Source organism: Caretta caretta, chromosome 8 (assembly GCF_965140235.1).
Source record: "Caretta caretta isolate rCarCar2 chromosome 8, rCarCar1.hap1, whole genome shotgun sequence".
Lineage (NCBI taxonomy): Eukaryota > Metazoa > Chordata > Testudines > Cheloniidae > Caretta > Caretta caretta.
In genome coordinates, this window is record NC_134213.1 from 34,714,031 (window position 1) to 34,738,160 (window position 24,130).

Sequence of the window (24,130 nt, forward strand, 5' to 3'; positions counted from 1 at the left end):
TCATATGGAAAGATGTATAGACTGCAGCAGTTGGGACTTCCTGGCATAGCCAAAGTAGACTCAAGTGTTGAGGGCCATAGAGACCATTCTAAATATGTAAGCCAAAGCACGCATACTGAAGCACTTTGACAAAGATTTAAAACAAGTGAAAGTAGAAGTCATTTTCTTTTGACAGAAAATCTGTAGAGCACAGATGTGATTTGAAATGAAATACTGCTTTCTGCACTGGCTCCCCAGACCAGTTCGTTTTGTTATAGCCAAAATAGTTCAGTGTATTGACCTATTATTCTATGAAGGTTCATATACAACGCTAATTACCGTACTATCTGATTGTTTTTTTGGTAGTGCATTAAGGCAACATGACTAAACATCTCATGTGTTTTCTCATACTCTCCTCATGAGAAGCCTGTCCTTTTGAAGTGTCTCCTTTAGGCAGGATTTTAGGTTTGGGTTTTTTTTAAATAGATATCTGTATTTGTTAGAAAGTAAGGTCAAAGAAATGTGGCTTGCACTTCAAGTGGAAGATAGTGGTTTGTGATGGAGCTTAGTTCCTTGGGGTGTTGATTCCACTATCTGGGACCAGTCACCAAGAGAGTCCTGTGTCCTGCTTTACTGTAGAGTTCTGTTGTGCCAGAGAGCTGTGGTTATTGACCAGTCTTCATCCTGGAGTTTAGGCAGTTGTTTACATGCCCTGGACCCAGGCCATGGAGCATCTTGAAGATAAGGACTGAGACTTTGAACTTGATTTGAAATTCTATTGGAAAACAGTGTAGAGAGAGAAGATAGGGTCAGTATGCTTGTGGTTCCCTATGTTGCTGCAGTGTTTTGTGCTGGTTAGAGTTTCTAAAGTCTGAAGGCTTCGTGCTCAGGTATATCACATTGCTGTACTCAGCTGAGCAATGAGGAAGATGTGAATAACTGAGGGCAGGTCATCCACCACCACAAGGGAACGGAGTCTCCTAGCGAATGGTGATGATAGCCTCATGTTTATGTGAGAGCTTAGAAGTACTCTCTGATTTCTAGCTGATGCTAAACTATGGACTGAATTAACCAATTGTGGATGTATACGTTCATCAAAGGAGACTGCAGACTCTTCAAAATACTTTCCTCTGTCCTCCAGCATCATTTCTGTTTTGCTCAGGTTCAGCTTCAGCCAGCTGCTGTTCATCCATGAACTGATCTTGTCCAATCATTGCGCCATCTTGGTGGCAGTGGTGTGTTCATATGTGGTAAAGGATAATTAGAGCTTTGCATGTTGTTGGTTTCTTGGGTCCATGTCATTTGACCTCTTCACTTAGTAGGTGCTGAATAGGACCAGAGAGAGAATTGATCTTTGTGGGACTCGTGAGAGGGGTTTAGTGGTAGTGCAGTTTCCATCACCACTCACTTGATGTGCCTCTCCAGAAGGGACTCAAACCATTTTAATACATTATCCTGGACTCCTCTGAGACAACAGTATCTAGTGATCAGTGGTGTTAAATGCTGCAGAGAGGTCCAGGAGGATGAGAATGGATGTCTGCCCTCTTATCAGTTGACGGGAGGAGATCTGTGAACCTCACTAAAAGAGTTTCATTTACATATCCTGGTTTGAGTCTGGATTGTGCTAGGTCGAGAATGTTAGTTTCAGTAGGTGAGCTTATAATTGGCCCGTGTCTAGCCTCTCTATGAGCTTGCTCAGGAATGGGGAGACTTGATGCATGATGGTTGGCCAGAACAGATATATCCCTGGTCAGTTTCTTCTAGTTGATTGGGCTCTTGCATGTGAAAAAGAGAAGAAGGGAAGATTCCTTTTCTGAATGATGTGCTGGCTCTATTGTTCAGGAGGGGCACCAATTCATGACTTTCTCTCACAAGCCCAAGAAGTGCAGGGTCAGAGTCACGAGTCTTAGGCTGAAATTCCTTAAGAGTGTCCAGAACTTCTTGATGAGTGAATGTAATGAAATCTGGGAATGCAGGTGGGCTGTTGGTGTGTATAGGTAGAGCAGATCCATGCTGTCTGAGAATACGTGTGATCTCAGCCAGTAGGAGGTTCTTTCTTGCATGTGGTGCTCAGTTCTGATGCAGGTTGCAGATGCTCAAGAATGAAGCAGTTTACCACCCTAAGTAGCCCCTTGGGGCAGGTTTTGGCAGCTTCAGTGGAGGAAAATAGGAAGGTTCTTTTGGCCTGTAATAGTCTCTGCGTAGGCTTTGAGAATGAAACATCTAATTCCTGTCTGCATTAGCTTATTTTTTTGCTGTCAGCATTCGAGTTTCTTTCCCTGTTTTCAACTGGTGCCGGGTGTCAGAAAAACGATCTGTGTGGGCAATGGGGAGGAACAGTGGACCATTGAGTCCAGCGTGTGCTGATGGCCAAGGTTAGCCATACAATGATGATGATTCACCAGGTCCTCCATTCCTTGTCTTCTGGGTATAGTGCTGCTATCTTTTAGTCTGCTTTGGAATTTGTTGAAATCAGTGAGTCTTCGTGGTTGAATCAGGATCACTGGTCTTTCCTTTGATCCATTAATCATAGCCCAGAAGCTGGAAGGTCTCTGGCCCTGCCTTGTTAAGGAAATTTCCTCACTCCATGGCTGAGCTCACATGACAGTTACGCTCCACTGAAGAAAGAAATTGTCTTTCAGTATGGGGGAGGCTTATCAGTGTAAGACACTGAGCTTTCATAGGAACTGGACCTAGACTATGAAACTCAATACCTGAAGAAATAATGGCCACAAGCCTGGTCATGTTCAGAGCTAAAAGAAAAACTCTTCAACTTTTCTTTCCCTTGATAAATTCTACACGTACAAACGCAACTGATAAATGAGTAAAGTTATCTCCTACAGGCTTGGAAGAAAGGGTGGAGTTTTAATTTTAAATACTAAGGAGGTGATTGAGTATTACATTGATAGGGGGCATGTGAGTACCCAGGGCTCTGATTTCATTGTTTCCCTGTTTTTGCATTTCTGTCACCTGCCCAATTAACTTTCTCTTAAAGGCAATCAAGAACCTTTTTAAACTTTGACTCCAGCCTTTTGAAGCCTGAAAACGTTTTGCCTACCAATTTTTATCCCTTGTTTATAATGAAGCTTGAAATTACAATTGCTCTTGTTTTTGCACCAGCATAATCAAGTGTGCACAGCCCTAAGAATAGCATTTATTTTAGCTTTAGACCAGAGTTCCACTCAGTGTACCTTTTGACTAGTTTTTTCTATATGATTGGCAGATTAAAAAAAATCATCATGACCGTAAATGTTTAATAGGCTAGTAACTGTTTCTTGGCTTCAACTCTTAAAATGTAAACTCTCAAAGGGATCCACTGTGGAACTTTGTCCCCTTTGCAACTTATTGTATGATGTGTAAACTAAGGATGGTGTGTTGGGGATGGATTCTGTTAACATTTGTGAACAATGCAGGAAAATTCTAATTGAAATGAATGTTTCGTTTTGGATTTTCGAGTTCCACGCCCTCTTCTTCATTTTTTTTTTCAGTATGGGGGGAGGGAAACCTGTTCTTGACCGTTAAATTAGAAAAGACTTGGGGGGAAATGGAGCGGGGGAGCTAAAGAGTTAAAAGTAGCACTTTTTTTACTCTTCTTGTTGACAAGAGTTAGGGCATGGCTACACTTGCAGAAGTAGAGCTTTGAGTTAAACCAGCCTTTGTAGAGCGCAGTAGGGAAAGCGCTATAGTCTGTCCACACAGACAGCTTCAAGCGCACTGGCGTGGCCATATTTGCAGCACTTGCATTGGGAGTGGTGCATTGTGGGCAGCTATCCCAGCATGCAAGTGACTGAAGCGTGCTTTTCAAATGAGGGGGGTGGGGTGGAGTGTGACAGGGAATGTGTTGTGTGTATGTGGGGGGAGAGAGAATGGGTTTTGGGGGCACTGGGAGCATGTCCGCATACTATCTTGTAAGTTCAGACAGCAGCAGACCCCCCTCCTGTCTGTCTGTCTGTCTGTCTCACACTCACACTCCACTCACACACCATTCCATAGTAATGATTGCTTTGTCTCGGAGCAGATAAGCTGCCAGCTGTCAGAAACGGAGCTTTGAAAGGGCATATCCGCATTCCTGCAATGATTCCAAAACAATGAGAAGAGTGGCCACTTGACTAAAGGGGATTATGGGACCTTACTGGAGGCCGATCAGAGCACAGTAATGCAAAACCTCGTTCACACTGACACCGGGGCGTTGCAGTCGAGGCGCATCAAACGTTATTCCACTCGCCAAGGTGGAGTACCAGAAGTGCTCTAGCTGCGGAGTCAGAGCGCTCTACATGTCTTGCCAGTGTGGACGGGTAGTGAGCTAGGGTGCCCGGGGCTGCTTTAGTGCGCTGTAACTCGCAACTGTAGCCAAGCCCTTAGTGTGCTCTTGCTTTCTCTGACTTTTTATTTTTCCTCAGTCCATCCCAGTATAGGAATAGTTCTTTCAAAATTTTAGGGCTTGGCTACACTTGCGAGTTACAGCGCATTAAAGGAGCCCTGGGCACACTAGCTCACTACCCGACCACACTGGCAAGGCACGTAGAGCGCACTGACTCTGCAGCTGGTCCGCTCCTGGTACTCTACCTCGGCGAGTGGAATAACATTTTGTGCGTCCCCACTGGAGCGCCGCGGCGTCAGTGTGGATGCCCTGGTCTGTTAGTTCGCTCTGATCGGCCTCCAGAAGTGTCCCACAATGCCTGTTCTAGCCACTCTGGTCATTACTTTGAACTCTACTGCCCTGCCTTCAGTGATGAGTTGTATCTGCAAGTCCTTCAAACCTAGGATGAAGGAGCAGCGTGATATCTAAGAGCGCTCTTAATGGATATGAGCAACGCATCTCAAAGAACACCAGTTACGGAAAAGGTAACGGTCTTAGATTTGGTTTTAAAGGAGACTTAGTAATTAGCTGTATTTTATAGACTTTTATGACTCCCTACTTTATCCTTATATATTACTTTATCCTCACACAATCATTTTGAGGTCTTCTCCTCCTTCTGTTACAGATGGAGGGCTAAAGTATAGAGACAGTGACTTGTCCAAAGTAAGATAGGAACTCTGGCAAAGCCAAGAACAAAACCTAGTTCTTTGGGGTGTCACTCCATTGCCATAACTACAAGACTGTCCTTCCTCTCAACTGCTATGTGGTCTTTGGGAATATCTGCCACAATACACCTAAGAAATATTGAAGAAGAATTTTAAATGCACATTATAGTGCAGTTTCCTTCTTGATTAGGAGCTTAGTACATCATTTACAAAACTGAGGTTTTTGTCAACCATTGTGCAAATCATTTGAAACCATATTCTTGGGTTACATGTTGCAATGGAATTTCATATATTCTGTAGTTACTTGCAGTCCCGGCAGGATAGTTATCAAGGAAGGATTACCAGCATCAAGGAGATAAGGGGAAGAAATGAATATACAATACAAAATAAATTTCTTAAAATATCACTAAGCATCAGATTTTTAATTTGATTTCCTTTTTTGCATTCAGGTTGGATACACTGTTCTTAATTCAGCAAGTTATGCTTGGAGAAGCCAGTCTCTCCCATATCTGGCTGTTGTATGCCACTCTCCAGGCAGTTCTATACAGCTTCCATTCAGTATCCACTTGTGTGTGTGTGGTGCTAGTGTGCCATGGGGGCTCTGAGGTCCTGTTCACTACTGAGAATCTGGTCATTTAATTAGGTACAGATTTAGAAGCTGAATCACATTAAAATGTAGCCCGTCGGCAATATTGCCAATCCAGTGAAGGTCCTAAAAATCTTGGGATTAATAAAAAAAAATTTCAAGTTCAAAAAATACACTGGGGGCTCTTCTTAGTTGCTTTTGCGTTCTAAATCTTTAGGGTTCAAGACTTTCTCCACAACCACGAGGGCAAGAAGCTTTTTTTTTTAATGAAAGCGGAGATTCTCACAATTATAGAACTCTGCAAACTGGTGCTTAAAGAAAAATGTATCAAATCATGACACGCAGTAAAAACACAAGAGTTGAACACATTGTGTAGAGTTTACATTGACCAGTGGTCACTAATTTCAGCATGTGCTAGGGATAATAGACTCCCTAGTAACTCTGGAAATTGACTGTGTAAAAATGATGACTCTTTACTTCAATTTGCCAACGGTGAGCATTCAAAGTCACAGCCACTCATTTTAGTGACCAACAGTAAAAATTGTACTGTGTATTTTTTCATTAGCTTGCTACCAGCACAGCGTGATTCTGTTCCATTTTATGCATCAACAGAATTGTTTGTTCAGCAGTTGTCTTATCTTCATTGGGTTTTGATAGGTACAATACCTACGGGTCTAAATGGCCACCAGAATCTTCTTTGTTGATGATATGCAAGATGGAAAAGAGCTCAGGTTGATGCTCAGATTCTTAGTACGCAGGCATGGTAGTTTAGGGAGAAGATCCTTATGTACAAAACTGAACATAGTTTGATAGGGAGAGGAAAAACATTGAACCATACCAAGTCATTTTTCAGAGCAGAACAGCAGTTTAAGGGATTTTTCAGTGTGCTGTTTTCACACTCAGTGCAGCCCAATAAAAATGAGCTTTTGCTAAATCAAAAACTTTTTATGCCCCTTTGAAACTACACAGTCCATAAAAACCACTGTCCCACCTGGCAGTCCGCTGAAGATTTACTCTGTCACTCTTAGCTCAATTTTAAGATGTAATTTTTTTTCGATGAAAACTAATTAAACTAAATAAAAGCTATAAGGCTAACACACCAATGATATTACTAAAAGCCGATAGAACCTGAACTCTAGTTTTGGAAAGAGCAACTTTATTACATTATCATTTTTCTTGTACATTTATGCACTTGGATGAATAATAATCTAAGATTATTCCACCACCATTGTGTACTCAGCCATTGAGAATTTGAAATGTACCGCTGATCTGGAGACTGTTTGATCTTCTATCATTCATCACTCAATTAGGAACTGAGGGTGTGGGGTGAGAAGTTTCTGCATCATGAATTTACTTTGAGCTGTGGTATTACTAATGGAAGTGGCAAGACTCTTCACTTAGGTTTATTGATATGTGATTATTATCTGTTGTCGCTGCTGCAGGAATGTTTTCTAGATGCGGTAAAGACTATGGTAAAGGAAGTGAATGAAAGGCATTGAAAAAAGTAATATCTGGCTGTAGTTCCTGTTAACTTTATCTAAAATCTTATGTATGAATAGGTAGTATACTTCAATTAAATAAGATAACTACCCCACATTTTCTCTAAAAATGTGTTTGGTTAGATATATGGTGCATTTATTGGCCTTACTGAACATAACTTGCGTTTGAGATTCAGTCACTACTTTGGGCAGGTGCCTTTTGCCATTTCTAGTAGGATGGTACACAATGTTTATCTTAGTTCAGTTGTCTTTATGCTATTTTTACATCTTTCTAGGCTCAAATGTAACTGTATTGGAGCTCAAAATAAGCTTGTCATTCACCCGTCAAATAAGGAACATAATTCAACTTTAGATTTTCCTCCCCTGAGAGCAGCTCCAATATGCAGAATACCTTCCATTGCTAAAAAAACAAAATAAAAATATTCTGTGCCCCTTCTCTTCCGCCCCCCCCCCCCCCCCGTCTTCCTCCCCCATCCCTCCCGCACCCAAAAGGTCTTTGTTTCAAGATGGCCCACTTAAAGAGAAACTGTCAGGTTTTAGGCTAAAAATTTGATCTACTGTTTTAGCATCACAAGACTCCATGCAAATCTTGGGGAATAGTAGGTGCTCTTGAGCTCTGTCTGCACCAGTAAATACTGTTTTGCATAGATCTCGTAACTTCGGTCAGTGATTTTCTCTGCACTGTGGTGGTGGGGGATGTTTCCCAGAATCCTGCAGTTTTAAGGGAGGTCAAATTGTTAAGCTAAACTGAAATGTTTTTTATGCAATAATAGCTAATTACGTTTCCATATACAGTAGCTAAGGCACTTTCCATGCAAAGGTACTTTTTTTTTTTTTTTAAGTAGATTAAGCTTCACGGTACTACTGCAGTTGTGCACTATATGTGTATGTTGTATCTTCAAACATTTTGACTTTGTATGCTCCAGCATTTTCATGTGGTGATTGTTCAGGGAAGAGGGTTTAGGTAATAAGTACTACAAGGCTTAACCCTCAGATGGTCAGCAATTTGTTCATCCCTACATTTTTAAAATAAAATAGTTGGCTTACAGCTTTTTCATTCTGATGTAGTTTATAAGTAGGAATGGGCATTTAACTGTGACTTCAAGTATCATTAATGGTGCCCTTGTGGCAACCTCTCAGTTGAGTAAATGGGAGCACTGATGACAGCCTTTCTTATTTGAATGACTATTTTATGATCTGCTGGCTTGTGACAAAACAGATGTTGCTGGTGATTGCAAATCTGTATTAGATTGAGTTTCAAGAACTAGGAGGCTTCTTGATCACAGAACAAAGAGGTTGTAATTTTTGCATGTTAAACAGAAATAAAAACTGCTTTTTTAAAGTTTTTTTTCTCTCTCTCTCCAATATAGGTTGCCAACTTGGCCTGTTCTATCTCAAACAATGAAGAAGGTGTGAAACTAGTTCGCATGTCAGCAAGCCAGCTTGAAACTCTCTGTCCTCAGGTAATTTGCAAGCTTGAATATTTCATAGGTGTACATGGGAGGAGGGAATATCTGAAGCAGTGGAAGTGGACTGGGTATTGAAGGAAGAACAACTGGGACAGGAACTTCCCTAAAAACATATTCCAGAAGAGTTGGTTTGTGATTTTAGGCTACTACTACATCTACTAGTACATAATATCAGGTTTCAGAGTAACAGCCGTGTTAGTCTGTATTCGCAAAAAGAAAAGGAGTACTTGTGGCACCTTAGCGACTAACCAATTTATTTGAGCATGAGCTTTCGTGAGCTACAGCTTACTTCATCGGATGCATACTGTGGAAACTGCAGAAGACACGCATCTTCTGCAGTTTCCACGGTATGCATCCGATGAAGTGAGCTGTAGCTCACGAAAGCTCATGCTCAAATAAATTGGTTAGTCTCTAAGGTGCCACAAGTACTCCTTTTCTTAGTACATAATATGTGACCCACTAGATTCAAATAGTTATGTCTAGACAAACTGCTAGACAGTCACTAGTAAAGATATATAGTATATATGCATGCTCATGTTGCAGAAGAATGTGGTATGAAGAAAGTACAATTGCATCTATCAAAATGAGTAGGTTTAAGATATGACCATAATATGAAATGCTAAATACTTTACATGCCCTTTACTAAGTTGCTATAAAATGATCTTGTCCAAGTAGTAGAACTCATAAACTTATTAAAGATCCTCTTTGATAGGGAGAAAAAAAATAGATCAAACCAATCAAACTTTTGGTTAAGATCACATTTTTTTTGATTCACAGTTCTTTATTGCAACCAGGAAAACAGTAAAGCACTAGACTGTCCTATTTAATCACCTAAGTTTTGATGTCATAAATACCTATGACTAGGTAGCAGGAGTGAACCACAGACATTTGGTGCTTGTCAATGCTCATGATCGCTTAAAGGAAGGCCAGTGACAAATTCAGAGATCTGAAGTACAGAAATAAACAATTACAAGAGGATAAGGAAATATATATTTTAAAAATATAATGTCCTGTTCATCCATTGTTAAACGTGGAAAAATTGCATACGGATAAAGAATTCTGTCAGCTTAATACAGTGTTCTCCAAACTGGGGCGTGCCCCCCTAGAGGCACATGAAGGAATGTGAGATGGGGCCCAGGCCAGCCCCCACGGGTGCAGGGAGGGAGAGGCACCCAACCCTGCTCAGCCCCCAGGCACAGCCCCGGTCCCAACTCCGCTCCTGGCCCCAGCTGGAGCCCTGGCTCCATTCCTCTCCTCAGCTCTCAGCCCCAGTCATCGCTCTGCTCCCAGCCCCGGCTCCCGACCGCAGTTTCAGGGGTGGGGGGGTTGGCATGGACAGGTTCCTTTGGGGTAAGGGGGAGGTGATGGAATAAGTTGGGGGACCACTGGCTTACTATATGGGCTCAGAGGCTCTCAGTCTGGCAGTTTGGCTACATTAAAAGCAAGAAGATACTTTTCTTATTTGTAGGAAGCTTTTAAGTGAACTAAAAGTTGCTAAGGCTGGACAAATTGGCAAAAATCAGTCTTCCTAATGACTTTTCAGTCATAGATATAGATTAACATGTTCCCTTCCAATGCACGAGTCTCCAGTTAACCAGTGCCACATTTAAAGCCTGGGGAGACCAGTTGCAATATTGAGAACTCTCTATTGGTTCAGGAAGAAACATTAGGACAATCATAACATTAGGTCAGCTGAATTCCCCTGCACTATACTTAGAGTATATTACATATTTGTAAACTACATTAAAACTTACATTAAGAGCTAGTTTATGCATAAAAAATGGAGCATTCCTAAGCACACCAATGGGGTGGAAGACCTGGTGAACAGTGTGAGCTTCCTTCCTGAAAAATTACCTTTTGAACTCATCTGAATGTTCTTCATAGTGTGAGGATGTATATTATTGAAAGTCTTCTGCTAATGTGTTAACATGATTCTGACTTCTCAAGACCAGCATCACAAAACTTCCGTGTACTCTACCACGTTCAAACAAGCTTTTATATGTGTGTGAGATAGTGAAAATAAAGACAAATTCATGACGGGTGTAAAGTTGGGGAAGGAACCAAAGCCTTAGTCACAGAAATTATATATTGCACTAAAAACCAAATGTATAATACATTCTTCAGAAAGATGTTGGAAGAGGAAGCAGCACATCATGGAATATTCTTAAATACTCCTGTACATAATCAGTGCTGATTATAAAGTTGTTTCTATCCATTTGCATCTGAAATGGATGAGACCAAAATGGAATGTAAGAAAGGACAACTTGCTGTAAAAATGGGAATTCTTTAAGAAAAAACTTTCTATTCATTTATCCTAGATAATCTACATTTAATTTCCACTGTTTTACATCTGAAACTTCAGGCCTCGGAACTAGTGTGCATTTTAAAGAGATTTTTTTGGTTTAGAGGTTGTAAAATTACAATGTTAGTGAGGACTTTGAGGCAACAAGCAAATAATTTACACATTCTGTAGAACTAATCGCCAGGGCTTTGGGGAGAGGCGATAGGAGAGAGTCTGACTAAGGGCTGAATCAGCAGAGTGCTGTATCTTGGAACTCCAGTACCTAAAAGTTTAAAAACTTGGAGACTTTGAGGAACAGAGAGATTTTTGTAATGTCACTAACTCAACTCACACATTCTGAGATAAATGTTTTCTGCCCTCTCCAAGCCTTTAAATAGGTTGTAAACTTACTATTGGGGAGAATGGCAAGCACTTCACACAAGAGTTGCTTTGATACTTGGAAGTTTAAAAGACTTGTTTTTTAATAACTTAGTTCTTAAACAGTTATACTAATCCTTGGGTTGGCAAACCTCTTAACTCTTTCACCGCCCCCCTTTGCAAGTTCTTCCACCCCCCCCCACCCCCACCCCATGACACTGATACCACTAGCTTTCCTGCAATCTAATATTTTCACTTCTTTCTGGAAACTCCCACAGCCCACCTCCTGACATCCAGCGTCTGCTGTCTTCCCATAAACCCTGGAAATATGTCCTTCACCTGAGCCTCTCTCAGCCCCAAACACCAGTTTCCATCTCATCCACCTGACTCAGATACTGGGTAGCATTCTACTGGTTAAGATAAAACTAAAATGTAGCTTGTGGAAGTTGGTTAGATCTTACTGAAAGAAAGAAACTCAATCCCCCTGGAATTCAACTCTGTTTAGAAACGTGAAAATCTGTTTTTGGAGATTTTAAAATGCATTTTGAGTTAGGGATATTTGAGTAGATGATTTTGATAGATGTCAAATGTTGATAAGAATAACATGCATAACACACGTGGTAGGTGTGCAGAAAGCTAAGAGGGGAACTTGACATTGTTGTACGGCTCTTGAAAGGAAGTAGAGTTTTGGAGATACTTTGCAATGTTGTGATGTGATGCTGTTATTTAACGGCTGGACATTGACTGCTCTCACTTCACTTATGTTTGGAAAGAGGCTTGAATAGACCCAAGTAAAGCTCAGTTGCAGACTGTTATCTGAATGTTAGTGATATAGATTTAAATGTTATAAAACAAATATCTGGCTAAATTTCACCCAGGTGGTGTCAGTTTTTGATAGCAAAGAGCCTGCTGGAGAAAGCCCCCTGCCAGAAAATTCACTAGGAACAGAAAACACTTGTGATCTCTCCTCTGCTGAGGGTCATAGGTGACTGGCTTAACCCAAAAGTTGGGGGTAGTGGGAGCTGACTCAACACATCTCCGTATGGCCTCTGCAGGCAGGGACCCTAGGGAGCCCTGGTGGTATTAAAACTTCCCTATCTCTGAAGAAACCCTGAAAGGACAGGACGCAACATCACCTGCCCTTCCGTGGGGTCAATGCCAGCCCTGTATTAGTGCAAACGGGCCTCCTGGCCTACCTTGTGCCTCCCTGCACAGAGTTGTGTGAATCAGGCCTATTAAACAGATTTTAGCTAATTCCTGGGTAGAGTGACACTTTTTAAAAATAAATTTGGCCTTTTATCATATTAACATCTTGTTTTTAATAACTCTGTTCCACATCCTTACATTCATATTTTTGAAATGCTTGAAAAGCAACTAATTGCTTATAGATACCTGATGAAACAGATGGTAACATATGCTGATCACACCTACTGACACAGCATATAAAGGATATTAGTGTGAAAAATCCCATGCAGAGACTGGCAAATCCTAAACAAAGCTTTAAAATTTTAATGGTTTTAAAAAAGAAATCACGCACCCTGCTGCAGGTTTTTCAGCTGCCACTGTGCACATGGTTATATCTCCAGCCCACTTGTTGTCCTGTTTGGGGAAAGAGGCTTCCTCCCTCTTTTATGCCAAAGACTTTGTTACCCAAGCAGTACCTGCTCCTTTCTCCACCCATTTGAAAGGTTAGTGCATCTCCTCTAAATGCAGCAGCCAAATACCTGACCTAACCCTTCCAATGCCTAATTCAGGAGTTTTGAAGTATTCTAATGGCACTTCTGTCAAAACAGAGAATCTGAAGTAAAAGCTAAATACGAAAATAAATGTACCTAGACAGTACAGAAACTGATGATGTAGCATTTGATTAATTCAGGTTCTTTTACTCAGTAGCTCCTTGAAATTTGTTATAGGAAATGAGATTGAGTCACATATCTAGATACATGAAGACTTTTAGTATCCAAATAGAAGCAACTATAATTGCAACCATAGTAAAATAAGATAAATATAGCAGAATGGCCTTCTGCATTGTGCATATCACAACTTGATGGAAACCATCAGGTGTGAGGATGGAAAGAATTGGCAGAAGCACGGTAAGTGGGATTGACACTGTCATCCTAATTTCCCAGCTAAGGGGTTGGTCTGACAATTTTTTACAACCATTTTACTTCAAGCCCCCACACATCTGGGACCATATTTGATTGGGTTTCAGCCTCCAGCCCACATCTGTTACACTGGGGAACAGTAATGAAGGTCTTGTCTGGTCGTGGAAGTTATTTACATCAGTACATTTCAAAACATAAATCTGGTTTCACTTCATGATTATGTGTGCCAAAAAGCCCCTAAAATCTGTTAATTTAAGATCAGTTTGTTATATTGTATTTTCTCACAAGATACATATTGCTAAATCTTTTAGCCCTAGGTCAAACACTTAGGTCTGGTCCACATGAGAAAATTAGATCGGTTAAATCACCTCAGTCAGAGATGTGAAAAATCTACAACCCTGAGCTGCATAGTTAAACTAACCCAAGTCCCCGTGTAGACAGCACTAGGTCAATGGAAGCATTCATCTGTTGACCTAGCTACCGCCTCTTGGGCAGGTAGATTACCTACACTGCCAGTGTCTACAGTGAAGTGCTACAGCGATGCAGCTGTGCCGCTGTAGCGTTTTAAGTGTAGACAAGCCCCAAGGCTAACTAGTCAGGTCTTATGCTAACTGCTGGGCCCTGTTAGGCCTCAAGCTTATTGAAAGCCTATTTTCAATTTTATTTTACATCTTCTGTTCCTGTGCATTGTAGCTTTAATTGTTTTTATGATCATTTCCTTGAGCACCTTAGCGTTTCCTAACATATAGCTTATAGTTTGATCCCAGGTCCGAACCTCTCAAGATCTGGTCGGGGGTCAATAGGCAGACTCTCTTTAGAAGGGAACCAGTAGGAGACAAATGGGATGAAGTCAAGAAGACAGCACAAGAATCCTGAGCAGCCATTTTGCTATTCTGGGCCTAGAAGAGAGGGTGGGAAAGGAGGGGCTGAAAAGCAAGGTGGCAAGTAGCAGTAAGTGTTACTGTTGTAGACTGTTTTATTGTGGACAGAACTTGCTCTATAGACTGTAGTGTGAGAACAGCTGCTAGTTAAAAACAGACTGGTGTGCTTCAGAGGTTTTGTTTATCTTCATTGTTCTAATTCAGTGAAATGCAAAGTGGGAACAGCACAAATATTGAAAAATAAATAAGTCTATTTAAAAGTTCTTCCAGTTCTTATACTAACTGGGACACACACAAATTTAAGGGCTTGTTTATTTACTGGTGTAGTTATGTCAGAACAACACCCCCTGTGGATATGCCTTTTAAAGAAGTATAATCTAAATCAGAAAAAGGCACTTTCTAATTATAAAGTAAGTATATCTTCATGGGAAATTATAGCAGTAAATTTCTTTTTTATGTAGACAAGCCCTAAGCGTCCTTTTAACTGCTATAACATTACCAGAGTAAACGTTCTAGTGTGACCGGGAAGATACTGACTACTCTAAGCCCATTGGGACAAGTAATGAATTACAGTTGAAAGCAATTAATTTTTTTGCTCACAACTTTAATTTTTCAACTGATCACTGCCAGCACATCTAGAAAAGACAAAACCTCTCATTGTTTCTTACATTTGGCTTCCAGGTGAGGTGCTTCAGTTTCAGTGCCCCAACTCATAGTCCTAGTGAAGTACACTGAAGGTTGGCACATGATTCCAACACTGGAGTTGGATGTAAATGGAGATGACTTAATTGTCATTAATATGCACATCTGTTGCACCAGTTAAGCGTGCCTTTGTGGAAGGGGGAGGGGTTCTGGCGGCGGAATGGTAGATGGCTTTGTCCACATTTAGAGCATGCAGTGTTTTAAATTTTGAACACTTTTTCCACCCCTAAGTAAACCACCTACATTTTTCTGTAAAGCAGAGATTTTAACACTGAAGTTACGCTTTTACAGGTGTTAAAAGCACCTGAGAAGGAAGGCTAAGCTGTTCTTGCTTTGCACGTTTTTTTTCCCGAAGTAAACATGTTGACCATTGGCTGTCACCCAAGCCTATTTTTTCTCTTTTGACTTGAGCTGAACACTTTACTTTTTCAGCCACTTGGATTGCAAAGCAGGAAAGTCGCTTCTCCATTGACTCTATTTCCTGTCAAGCAGCAGTAAAAATAAATAGGGAGTGAGGATGTAATGCAATTCCCAAGTTTATTACAGCTTTTTTGAATTAGACACTTCCACTAACCTGTACACTTGGCTCTGATCCTTTTCCCTGAAGAAACAGGCGGCTGTCTCTCTGCTAGCCCTGGGAGGAGTCCTCCTGCAGGAGTGATGACTGACCGCTTCTGAGCTCTTATTGCTGCAGTCCCCAAATACTAACATAACTAGCTTTTTCTTCCCCCCCAAATTCCATTCCATCCTTATTTTTTCTCCCCCACGATCTTTCAGTCCACCTCTACTGATTTTCTTCCTCTTATACTGTATCTCCAGCTTCCAGCAGCCAACTTGGCTCAGAGCCACAAAAAAGCTGTACTCCTTGAGCTGGACTCCAGCAGCAGTGAAACAGACTGTGCAAGGAGAGGTGTATGTGCAAAAAGGTGAAGTGCATCACATAGGTTATACTAAAAAGAAGAATGCTGATCACTGCTTCTCCAACAGCTGCTCAGCCCAGTGCACTGTTCCCTAACACATCCTCCAATTCCCTTGGTCAGCAAACAGTTATGACCTGCTGGTTAGCCTGCTCTTCGAGCCCTCCAAAATAAATCTACAGTTTTTGTCCCATGTGACAGATGGTTCCTCTGTGTGCCCATTTTCTTCTCCTTTGAAGTGGGTGGCTGATGGCAGATTCATTTGATTTCTTTGACTGACTGTTCTGTAGGTGTGTCTGCGTTCTAAAAATGCAAATGCACATGCTTGAAAAGGGACTGTCGATACAGCCACAATCCATCCAGAAAATGTATATAGTTAAAGAAGAAGCCATGAGAGGTATTCTGCTTAGACCACCAACTGTATGTACAGAGTTAAAGGCCTGATAGCGCAGATGGAATTTGGGCATACTGCTCCAGGTTGGTAGCCACCTTGTGGATGGAGATGGAATGTGCCTCAGTAAAAGACAATTGTGAAGCTACTACCGGGCCCTGCACTAATCTTTGCCAGACCTTACAAGCTGGATTTCAGAGTTTCAGCTGAGAAAGTCTTTGGCACAGAGCTTCTTCCTGGTGAGGTTTCCCCTTTAAACTTCACACTGATCCTATAGTCAGCCTTTGAGTTTTCTTTGTTTTTTCTTTCATTTCTGTCTTGCTGCTGGCTACTTCCCAAGTATAAGGGTTCATAGCCATACCTGCTTGTTGGAAAGATAATCTTACCTCTCAACTTTTAATGAAGCACTTTCACTGACTTAGCTCTCCCTTTTTATGGGGGATATGTGGAAAACCAAAATCACTTTTCTTCCTGGAAGACTCACTGCCTTTTCTGAAGGGTTTTTGTATAGTTCATTTTTTGTGTTCAATTTTATCAGCATTAGTATGTTAAAAATTGTAGCTTTTGAGAAAATGCTTTATCAAGGAGACTATAGGGCCTGCTTTTATACCTGTAATCACCTCCATCATTGCAGGGAAAGGTAGCTGATCAGGGTGCAAGGTTGGGTAGCTATACTTTATTCTAAGAAAAAATACCAAGACAGTTTCCTTTTTCAGAGCATACATTGTGCAGATACAAGCAGCATGTGTGTCACTGGCATTAATGTTACCTGGTTTTAATACTCCCTGAAGCATGTTTTCATGCTTGTAATTGCAAAGGGAACTAGGAGAAGGATAAATTCAGGATTCTAAGGCTCTACGTTACCAGCCTCTGTTTTGGTAGTCATGGTTACTAGCAAAATACAGGCTGAGAGAACTTCTGGAGGGTTGCCCTTTTTATCCTTCCCTTCTAGGGTTCTTATTACTGAGATTCATGTCCGGAGAGTTGTGGATGTCTAGATCCTGCTCTTTTGACTGACAGGCTGATAATGCATTAAATAAACCAGGCCGGGGGGAACAGGTCCAGCAGTTCCTGTACCAGACCGTGAGTATAGAGTCTTGGAGAGAGAGGTTCTGCTTTCATCTTCTCTGCCAGGATGAAACACAACTGACATTAGCCTTGACTGAATAACAGGATCCTAAACATAAGACATACTGCCCTTGCATCTTCCTATTGCACATCCAGTGCAACACTGGCTATGATGAATCTCTGATTTAGTTCATACCGTAATAGTCGTAGGGTGATGAATTACAACTTATTCCTTTTAAAAACAATTGCTGAACATTTGTGAGATTTAAAAAAAAAAAAAAAAAATAGTTGGGAACCCAAATATCTTTGAAATCCATTTTCTTAGGCAATAGGAAGCTTCCCTCAGAAACTTTCAAAACTCAAGAAAGAGCCATGTTCATAACAGGTTAGTAAATTAGTGTATTCAGTACACTCAAGTGTAAATTTGTCTTCATTACTTTCCTGGGGTGGAGGGAAAGTAAAACTTGTGCTTGTGAAAGCTTGTGACTGAGCACACCAGACAGAGTGCAGTCCCTTCAGTGCCATTTTTCAGCCCTTCATCTCTGTTAGGCAGCTTGCCACTCATGCTAAATTGTCATTATTTGTTTACATTACAGAACCTATCAAGCTCATTTTCACTTGTAACTTAAATCAGGATTTCAGCCCAAATCTTCAGGGCTGAAAAAGTAACATAACATACTAGTCTCCGTAGCGCAATATAACTTCTCTGCATTTTTCCCCCCAATCGTTGCTAATTTCCGAGATCCCTTGAGTAAATTAGCCTGCTTCTCCTGACTGATTCATTCAGTGCCATTATGACATGTTTAACATCATCATCACTCTGTAATTAGTGAGTTATATTTAAAGAATGGGTTGTGACACTTCTGAATGAATCAGATAGGTGGAAAAAATGGATTTTATAAAAGGAGGCGCATCTGTTGCTTACTGTTTTGCTCACAGCTTTGGGAAATAATATATAGCTTTAAAAAGGCACAGTGGAAAAAGGTATAGACCAAACTTAAAGTTAATTTGTTCCAAAGCTTGTGTTTGAAAACAAAAATCAGTATTGTTTTTTATCATGGCTGTAGGAGTTTAGGCCAGAAGGGACCAGTAGATCATCTAGTCTGACCTTTTGGATATCACAGGACACCAACACCACCCAGCAGCCAAACACTAAACCCAACAACTGAAATGAAACCAAAATATTAAAGCCTTCAGGAGACTAGACTCTTCTGTGCCTCAGACAGAAAATAGGAGGGACCAAGGTGCGTCAGTGTTCGAGGTTCCTGCAATGGCAGGAAAATGATTAAATGAGACACCCAGATAATCCTAGCAAGTGACCCACATCCACAGGCTGCCGAGGAAGGCAAAAAAAACAAACAAACCCAAGGTCACTGCCAATCAGACCTGGGGGAAAAATCCTTCCTGACCTCACATATGGCGATCAGTTGGACCCTGAGTATGTGAGCAAGAACCAGCCAGCCAAGCACCGAATGAATGTGCTCGATGCCACTTCAGAGTCCTGGCCCTTGCCACGCAATGTTTCTTCTCCAGTTGTGGCCATCCCTGATTCTTCACAGGAAGGAGATTTAAATAAAATGAAACACTGCCAAAATACATTGGGTGGGGGTGAGGGATATCCCTTCCTGACTCCTGCCAGTGGCTGGCTGAAAGCCTAAAGCATGAGCTTTAGGAACACAGACATAAATTGGAAGTGAGCCCCAGGATTGTTGAACCCTTCCTCCAACCATCACAGGCAACCTGGTCAGACAATCTCACTCAATTTGTCTAGCGTGCTCTCAAAACCAGTTAAGTTGTTTGCACCCACAGCTCCTATTAGGAGGCTGTTCAAGAATAACACCCTTCTGAAGGTTAGAAACCTCCCAATTTCCAGCCTGAACTTTGTTCATGGACATTTTATATCCATTTGTGCTTGTGTCAACATTGTCGTCTAGCTTAAATAGCTCTTCACCATCCCTAAAATTACCCCCAATACATGTATAGAGAGCAAATATATCCCTTCTCAGCCTTTTTTGCTCGTCTAAACAAGCTAAGCTCTTCCAGTCTCCTCTCATAAGACAGCCTCCATTCCCCTGATCATCCCAGTAGCTCTTGTCTGCAACTATTCCAGTTTAAATTAGTCTTGAACATGGGTGACCAGAATTGTACAGAGTATTCCAGATAAGGTCTTACCACTGCCTTGTCCAATGGCATTAATGCTTCTTTATCTGTATTGGAAATGCCTCGCTAATACATCCTAGGATTGTATTTGCCTTTTTCATAGCTGTATCACACTGATGGCTCATAGTCATCCTCTGATCAACCCATACACCCAGGTCTATCTCCTCCTCTGTTGCCTCCAGCTGTACTGCCTCTGCTCCTCCATGGAGCCGCTGCTGGCCACAGCTGCTCAGGACCACAAACCTCCTTATCAGCACAGAGCCATGTAGGGGCTGATGTCAAGGTGTCCCTCCCATCATGCACCCGGGTGGGCAGAGCACACCCTTTGTCCCACACTCCTGCCCCCTGAGAGTGTCCAGGGGAGAGGTCAGGACAAGGTTTGTGGCTGCTGGCCAAAACCTTTTTTAAAAAGACTAAGTATCTGGCTGAAAATAGTTTGTAGGCAAAGATTTCTGTGCAGTGTTTGAAACCCAAACATTGGAGCAATAGGACACTGAAAGTGAAATGAATTAAGGGTAGTAGAATAGATGGGTTTTTTTTCATTGTCTATGCTTAGAGAAATGCAGAAAGTAAAGCACATAAGTAGTTACCAACTACATTAAATTTCTTTACATTCTTTCATTTGTAATCAGCGTTGTCATTATCTGGGTACTCAGGCTACTTGTGGGCTAGTTTTTAAGTGGCTTTAAGCTATTAATGCAGTAGGAATCTGGCAACCTGGAGTTCATTCACAAAACATTATGCGCTAGTTGGGCCTCTGCTGCGGACGCGGGGTCTACAGTTCAATTATCTTTTCTGACTTCATATGTGCACCTCCCTTCTGGTCTGAATACTGTTTGTCTGCCACCCATGTATGGAATACACATAGGGACCAGCACCCGAAGAAGAAATGGAAGTTCCTTACATCTAATTAAAAGCTTTTAGAGTTGTGTGGTGTCTGTCTGTATTCTGCTCCGCCTTCCTCTCTGTTTTGGGTCTTACTGGATTTGCAGTAAGAAGAGGTATTCTTAAATATACAATGTTAGCTACTCTCTAGTCTTATATCTCCGCCCCTGAATAGATCATCATCACTCCCATAACCGCATTGGTCATTGGGGCACCATCATTGATGAGCAATCAACTAATTGTCTCCACCCCTGACGATTGTCTGTCAGAGCTTGGGTCTTCACGAAGTCCATTCCTGTCCACTCTTTTATGTTGTCAGTCCATCTCTTCTTCCATCTACCTCTTATCTTCCCCTGTACTGTCCCATGGAAGAGGATCTTGGATAGGCCAGATCTTGTTACATGGCTGAACCACTTCAGCTTGCGCTTCTTCACGATCATCAGGAAATCTTCATGTGACCCAGCGCATTGGGTGATGATGTTGTGGACCTCTTCGTTAGTAACATAGTCAAAGTAGGAGAAGTCCAGGATTTTACGGAAGTATCTCATCTCTACTACCTGTATTTTCCATTCAAGTTCTACTGGAAGGGTCCATGTGTCGCACGCATATAGAAAAATAGAGATGACCAATGCATGCAGCAGTTTCAGTTTGGATTGCAGGGAGATGTTCTTATTCCTCCAAATTGGCTTTAGCTTTGCTGCTGTTTGCGCGGTTCTTGCCAGAATTTCTGCCTGTGATGATTGCCCCCAAATACTTGAACTGTTTCACTCTCTCTAGCTCTTGTCCACTGACAGTAATATGTGAGCTGATCCTGTCACATTTGTTTTGATCAGCTTGGTTTTCTCTACACTGATTTCCACGCTGTATTTTGCGGAGGTTTCATCCATCGTTTCACAAGGTAGGTAAGTTCATCTTCGCTGCCTGCCAGGCCATCAATGTCATCGGCGAACCAAAGATTTGAGATTGTTCGCCCCCACCTCCCCAATGCTGACTGATCTCCTGAATAGATAGACTTAGTAAAAACCTTGTTACTGGGCTAGGAATCTCATATGCCAATTCATTCAGTATTCTGGGATGGAAATTATCTCCTTCCCCCTCACCCACCCCCACTTAGGTGCATTAAGCTAAATTTTTTTCTTTAGTGTCATATGTAGTCATTTCCATTTCTCTTCTTGGCGTCTGGTGGCAATATGGTGGGATAATGTTTCCAACTAGTGTCCCTAAAATATGGGTAATAAAACTTTGAGACAATGCTGAATCAAGGAAAGGTTCTAAGATCAGTGTTTCTTACTGAAGTTTCAGAGGGTTTTTACTCTTGAAATTGACTGAATAGCTTGTGTAATATGTACTCTATAGTCTCTCTTTATACTCTATATTCAGCAAATTCCAACAGCTTAATTTTTGAAGTCACATTGTTTTTTTTCCTGAATAGATGGAAGTAATTAGAAGGCAGGCTTGAAGAAGCCTCTAGGGGGTTGATTCAAGAAGTGGGAGCAGTTTTGGGAGAGGTAGCAGATAAAACCGCATGAACAAACTTTCTGCCTTTTCATTTTTGGACTATCAAGGTCTTGTACAGTTAATTCCTAGAACAATTAGGCTGCTGTAAGATTTATTGGGTGGATACAGAGTAGATTTTCTTTTAATTCATCAAATTCACAGATAATGTGTAGTTCTAATTCTGGAAAATGTCACCTTTCCTGGCGCATTTCATTCCCTTCGTCAGTGTTCTGGCCAAGGTATTTAGGAAACACTTCAGATGTGTCAAGCACACCCTATCCCATCTAAAATATACCACTTCTGCTGTTACTCCTGAGGGAATTCTGCGCCAGTGCGTGCATGCAGAATTCACGTCCCTCCACAGATTTCTTTGCTTCCCCGTCGTTTTCTGCAGGAAAGCAAAGTGAAGCTGCAAGCATGGTCACAGGCCCCCTCCCCAATCACAGCAGGCACCTTGTTTCCGGCACCTGGAACAACCAGTGGAGAGATTAATCACCCCATATGGATGGGGCTGGGGATGCCCAGAGGCAAGGCATGCAGGGTCATGTGCCACTGCTTGTCCCCCCCACTCCCTATTCCCGTGAGCACAGCTCACTGACTCTGCCTGGGTCCTGGTGCCAGTCATCTTCCCCATTGTGCTGGATGCCCTGTTTTCTGTACAATAGTGAGCGCCCGGGCGTCCCCACTGCAGCAGCTGGGGCTCTCCTGTTTAGCAGACCCACTGGACCCCGAGTCCACTGAGCCCCAAACAGCTGCACCTGGACTCCCCAAGCCTTACTACCCCAGCACCTGGACCACCCCACTGAAACCCCATACGACCCCCCACTGAAGGTAACTGGGGCTCACCTGGACCCTCCTGCAGAGTCCCATTGCCCCTGCACCCAGAACCCCCCAATGAGCCCCTGTGCATCCAGATCCCTCACTGAGCTGCCTGCATCCAGATTGCCCCACACCTGGATCCCCCCACTAAGCCTCCACACTTGGATCCTGCTGGGCTGAGCCTGCCTGCTCACACCTGAATGACTGACTGAATGTAACTTACTGATTTAACTGCATGAAATAAGAGTAAATTTTGAACATGTAACACATTTTACAGGTTATCAATGCTGCATTGGCTCTGGCTGCCAAACCACAAAGTAAACTAGCGCAAGAAAACATGGATCTCTTCAAAGAACAATGGGAAAAGCAAGTCCGTGTATTGACAGATGCTGTAGATGACATTACTTCCATCGATGACTTCCTGGCTGTTTCAGGTAACAACAAGGTTTCCTACTTGCAAACTAAACACAAACTAATAGGCGCAGTAAATGGCACTCACATAAGACAACGTTTGTCAAATGAAATTCTTTATCCCATCATGATAAATTGGAATTCTGTTTTGAAAGAGTTCAGTAAATGTATTCCTTATTTACCAGATGTCTCAAATACTTGCTGAGGCATTTGTCTACAATAACGAAACTAAAATCCATAATTCACCAGTGTAGCTCTACCAGCAGTTACAGTATAGACATAATGCAGGCATTTTTAACTCCATGTAAACACCTGAGTCCTGACTACTATAATTTCAACTGTTGCTGCTACCAGTGGAGAATTAGGGACCCAGTTTTCCTTGTACAAACAGACTGAGCATCTCAAATGCTGTGAAAGTACCAGTATTCAAAAGATGTTCATGGAGGTAAGTTATGTAGGAACTATAGGAGAGAACTTGAAGTTCTAATTTAAAAGGGAGTTAACAATAAATATGTTTGAATTCTGACGTCCTATACTTTTAATACCAACTTTGTCTTTGGGATGAGCTCATAGTCGCTTGCAAGGCAGTTGAATACCATGGGGTTCTACATCTTACATCTTCATGGTTGTTACAGTATTGGTAGTTGAAATTGCACAGCAATAGAGGTGCATAGTTCTGGGTAAGTATACTCGTTTTAAGCATAATAAGTAATTGATGGTCTCATGTTTATGGCCTGTTTGGAATATGGCAGTGAATATAAACAAATTGTAAAAATTTTCAGGGCTGTGCAGCATCCTCTTTTATAAGGCCTCCCAGCATGTGTCTGTTGTAAATGTGCTTGGAAAAGTTCTCAAACTGCAGAAACAGTTGACTATGGCCTACTCCCTCCCACCATCTCACCCCAAGAGAGACACTGGTATTAAACTATAGGAGAAGCAGACTATATTGTTAGCCCACTGAGTTTAATTACTCTGAAAGATTTCAGGGTCTTGTTGCTGGTCTTGGTGAGTCACTAGAAATGTGAAGTACCTTTCTCAGGAGCAGTGACTGTCTGAACAAAGAGAAACAGATTACCT

The 24,130-nt window shown here is 41.7% G+C and overlaps 1 protein-coding gene across 1 annotated transcript in view; it reads left to right on the top strand.

Moving 5' to 3' along the window:
• The window catches only part of CTNNA1 (catenin alpha 1), a 204,159-nt gene that overhangs the window by 148,789 nt on the left and 31,240 nt on the right, over window positions 1-24,130 (top strand). The window contains exons 10-11 of the mRNA XM_048859987.2: window positions 8,460-8,552; window positions 22,920-23,076. Coding sequence (XP_048715944.1) covers window positions 8,460-8,552; window positions 22,920-23,076 — 250 coding nt within the window. The remainder of the gene's footprint in view (window positions 1-8,459; window positions 8,553-22,919; window positions 23,077-24,130) is intronic.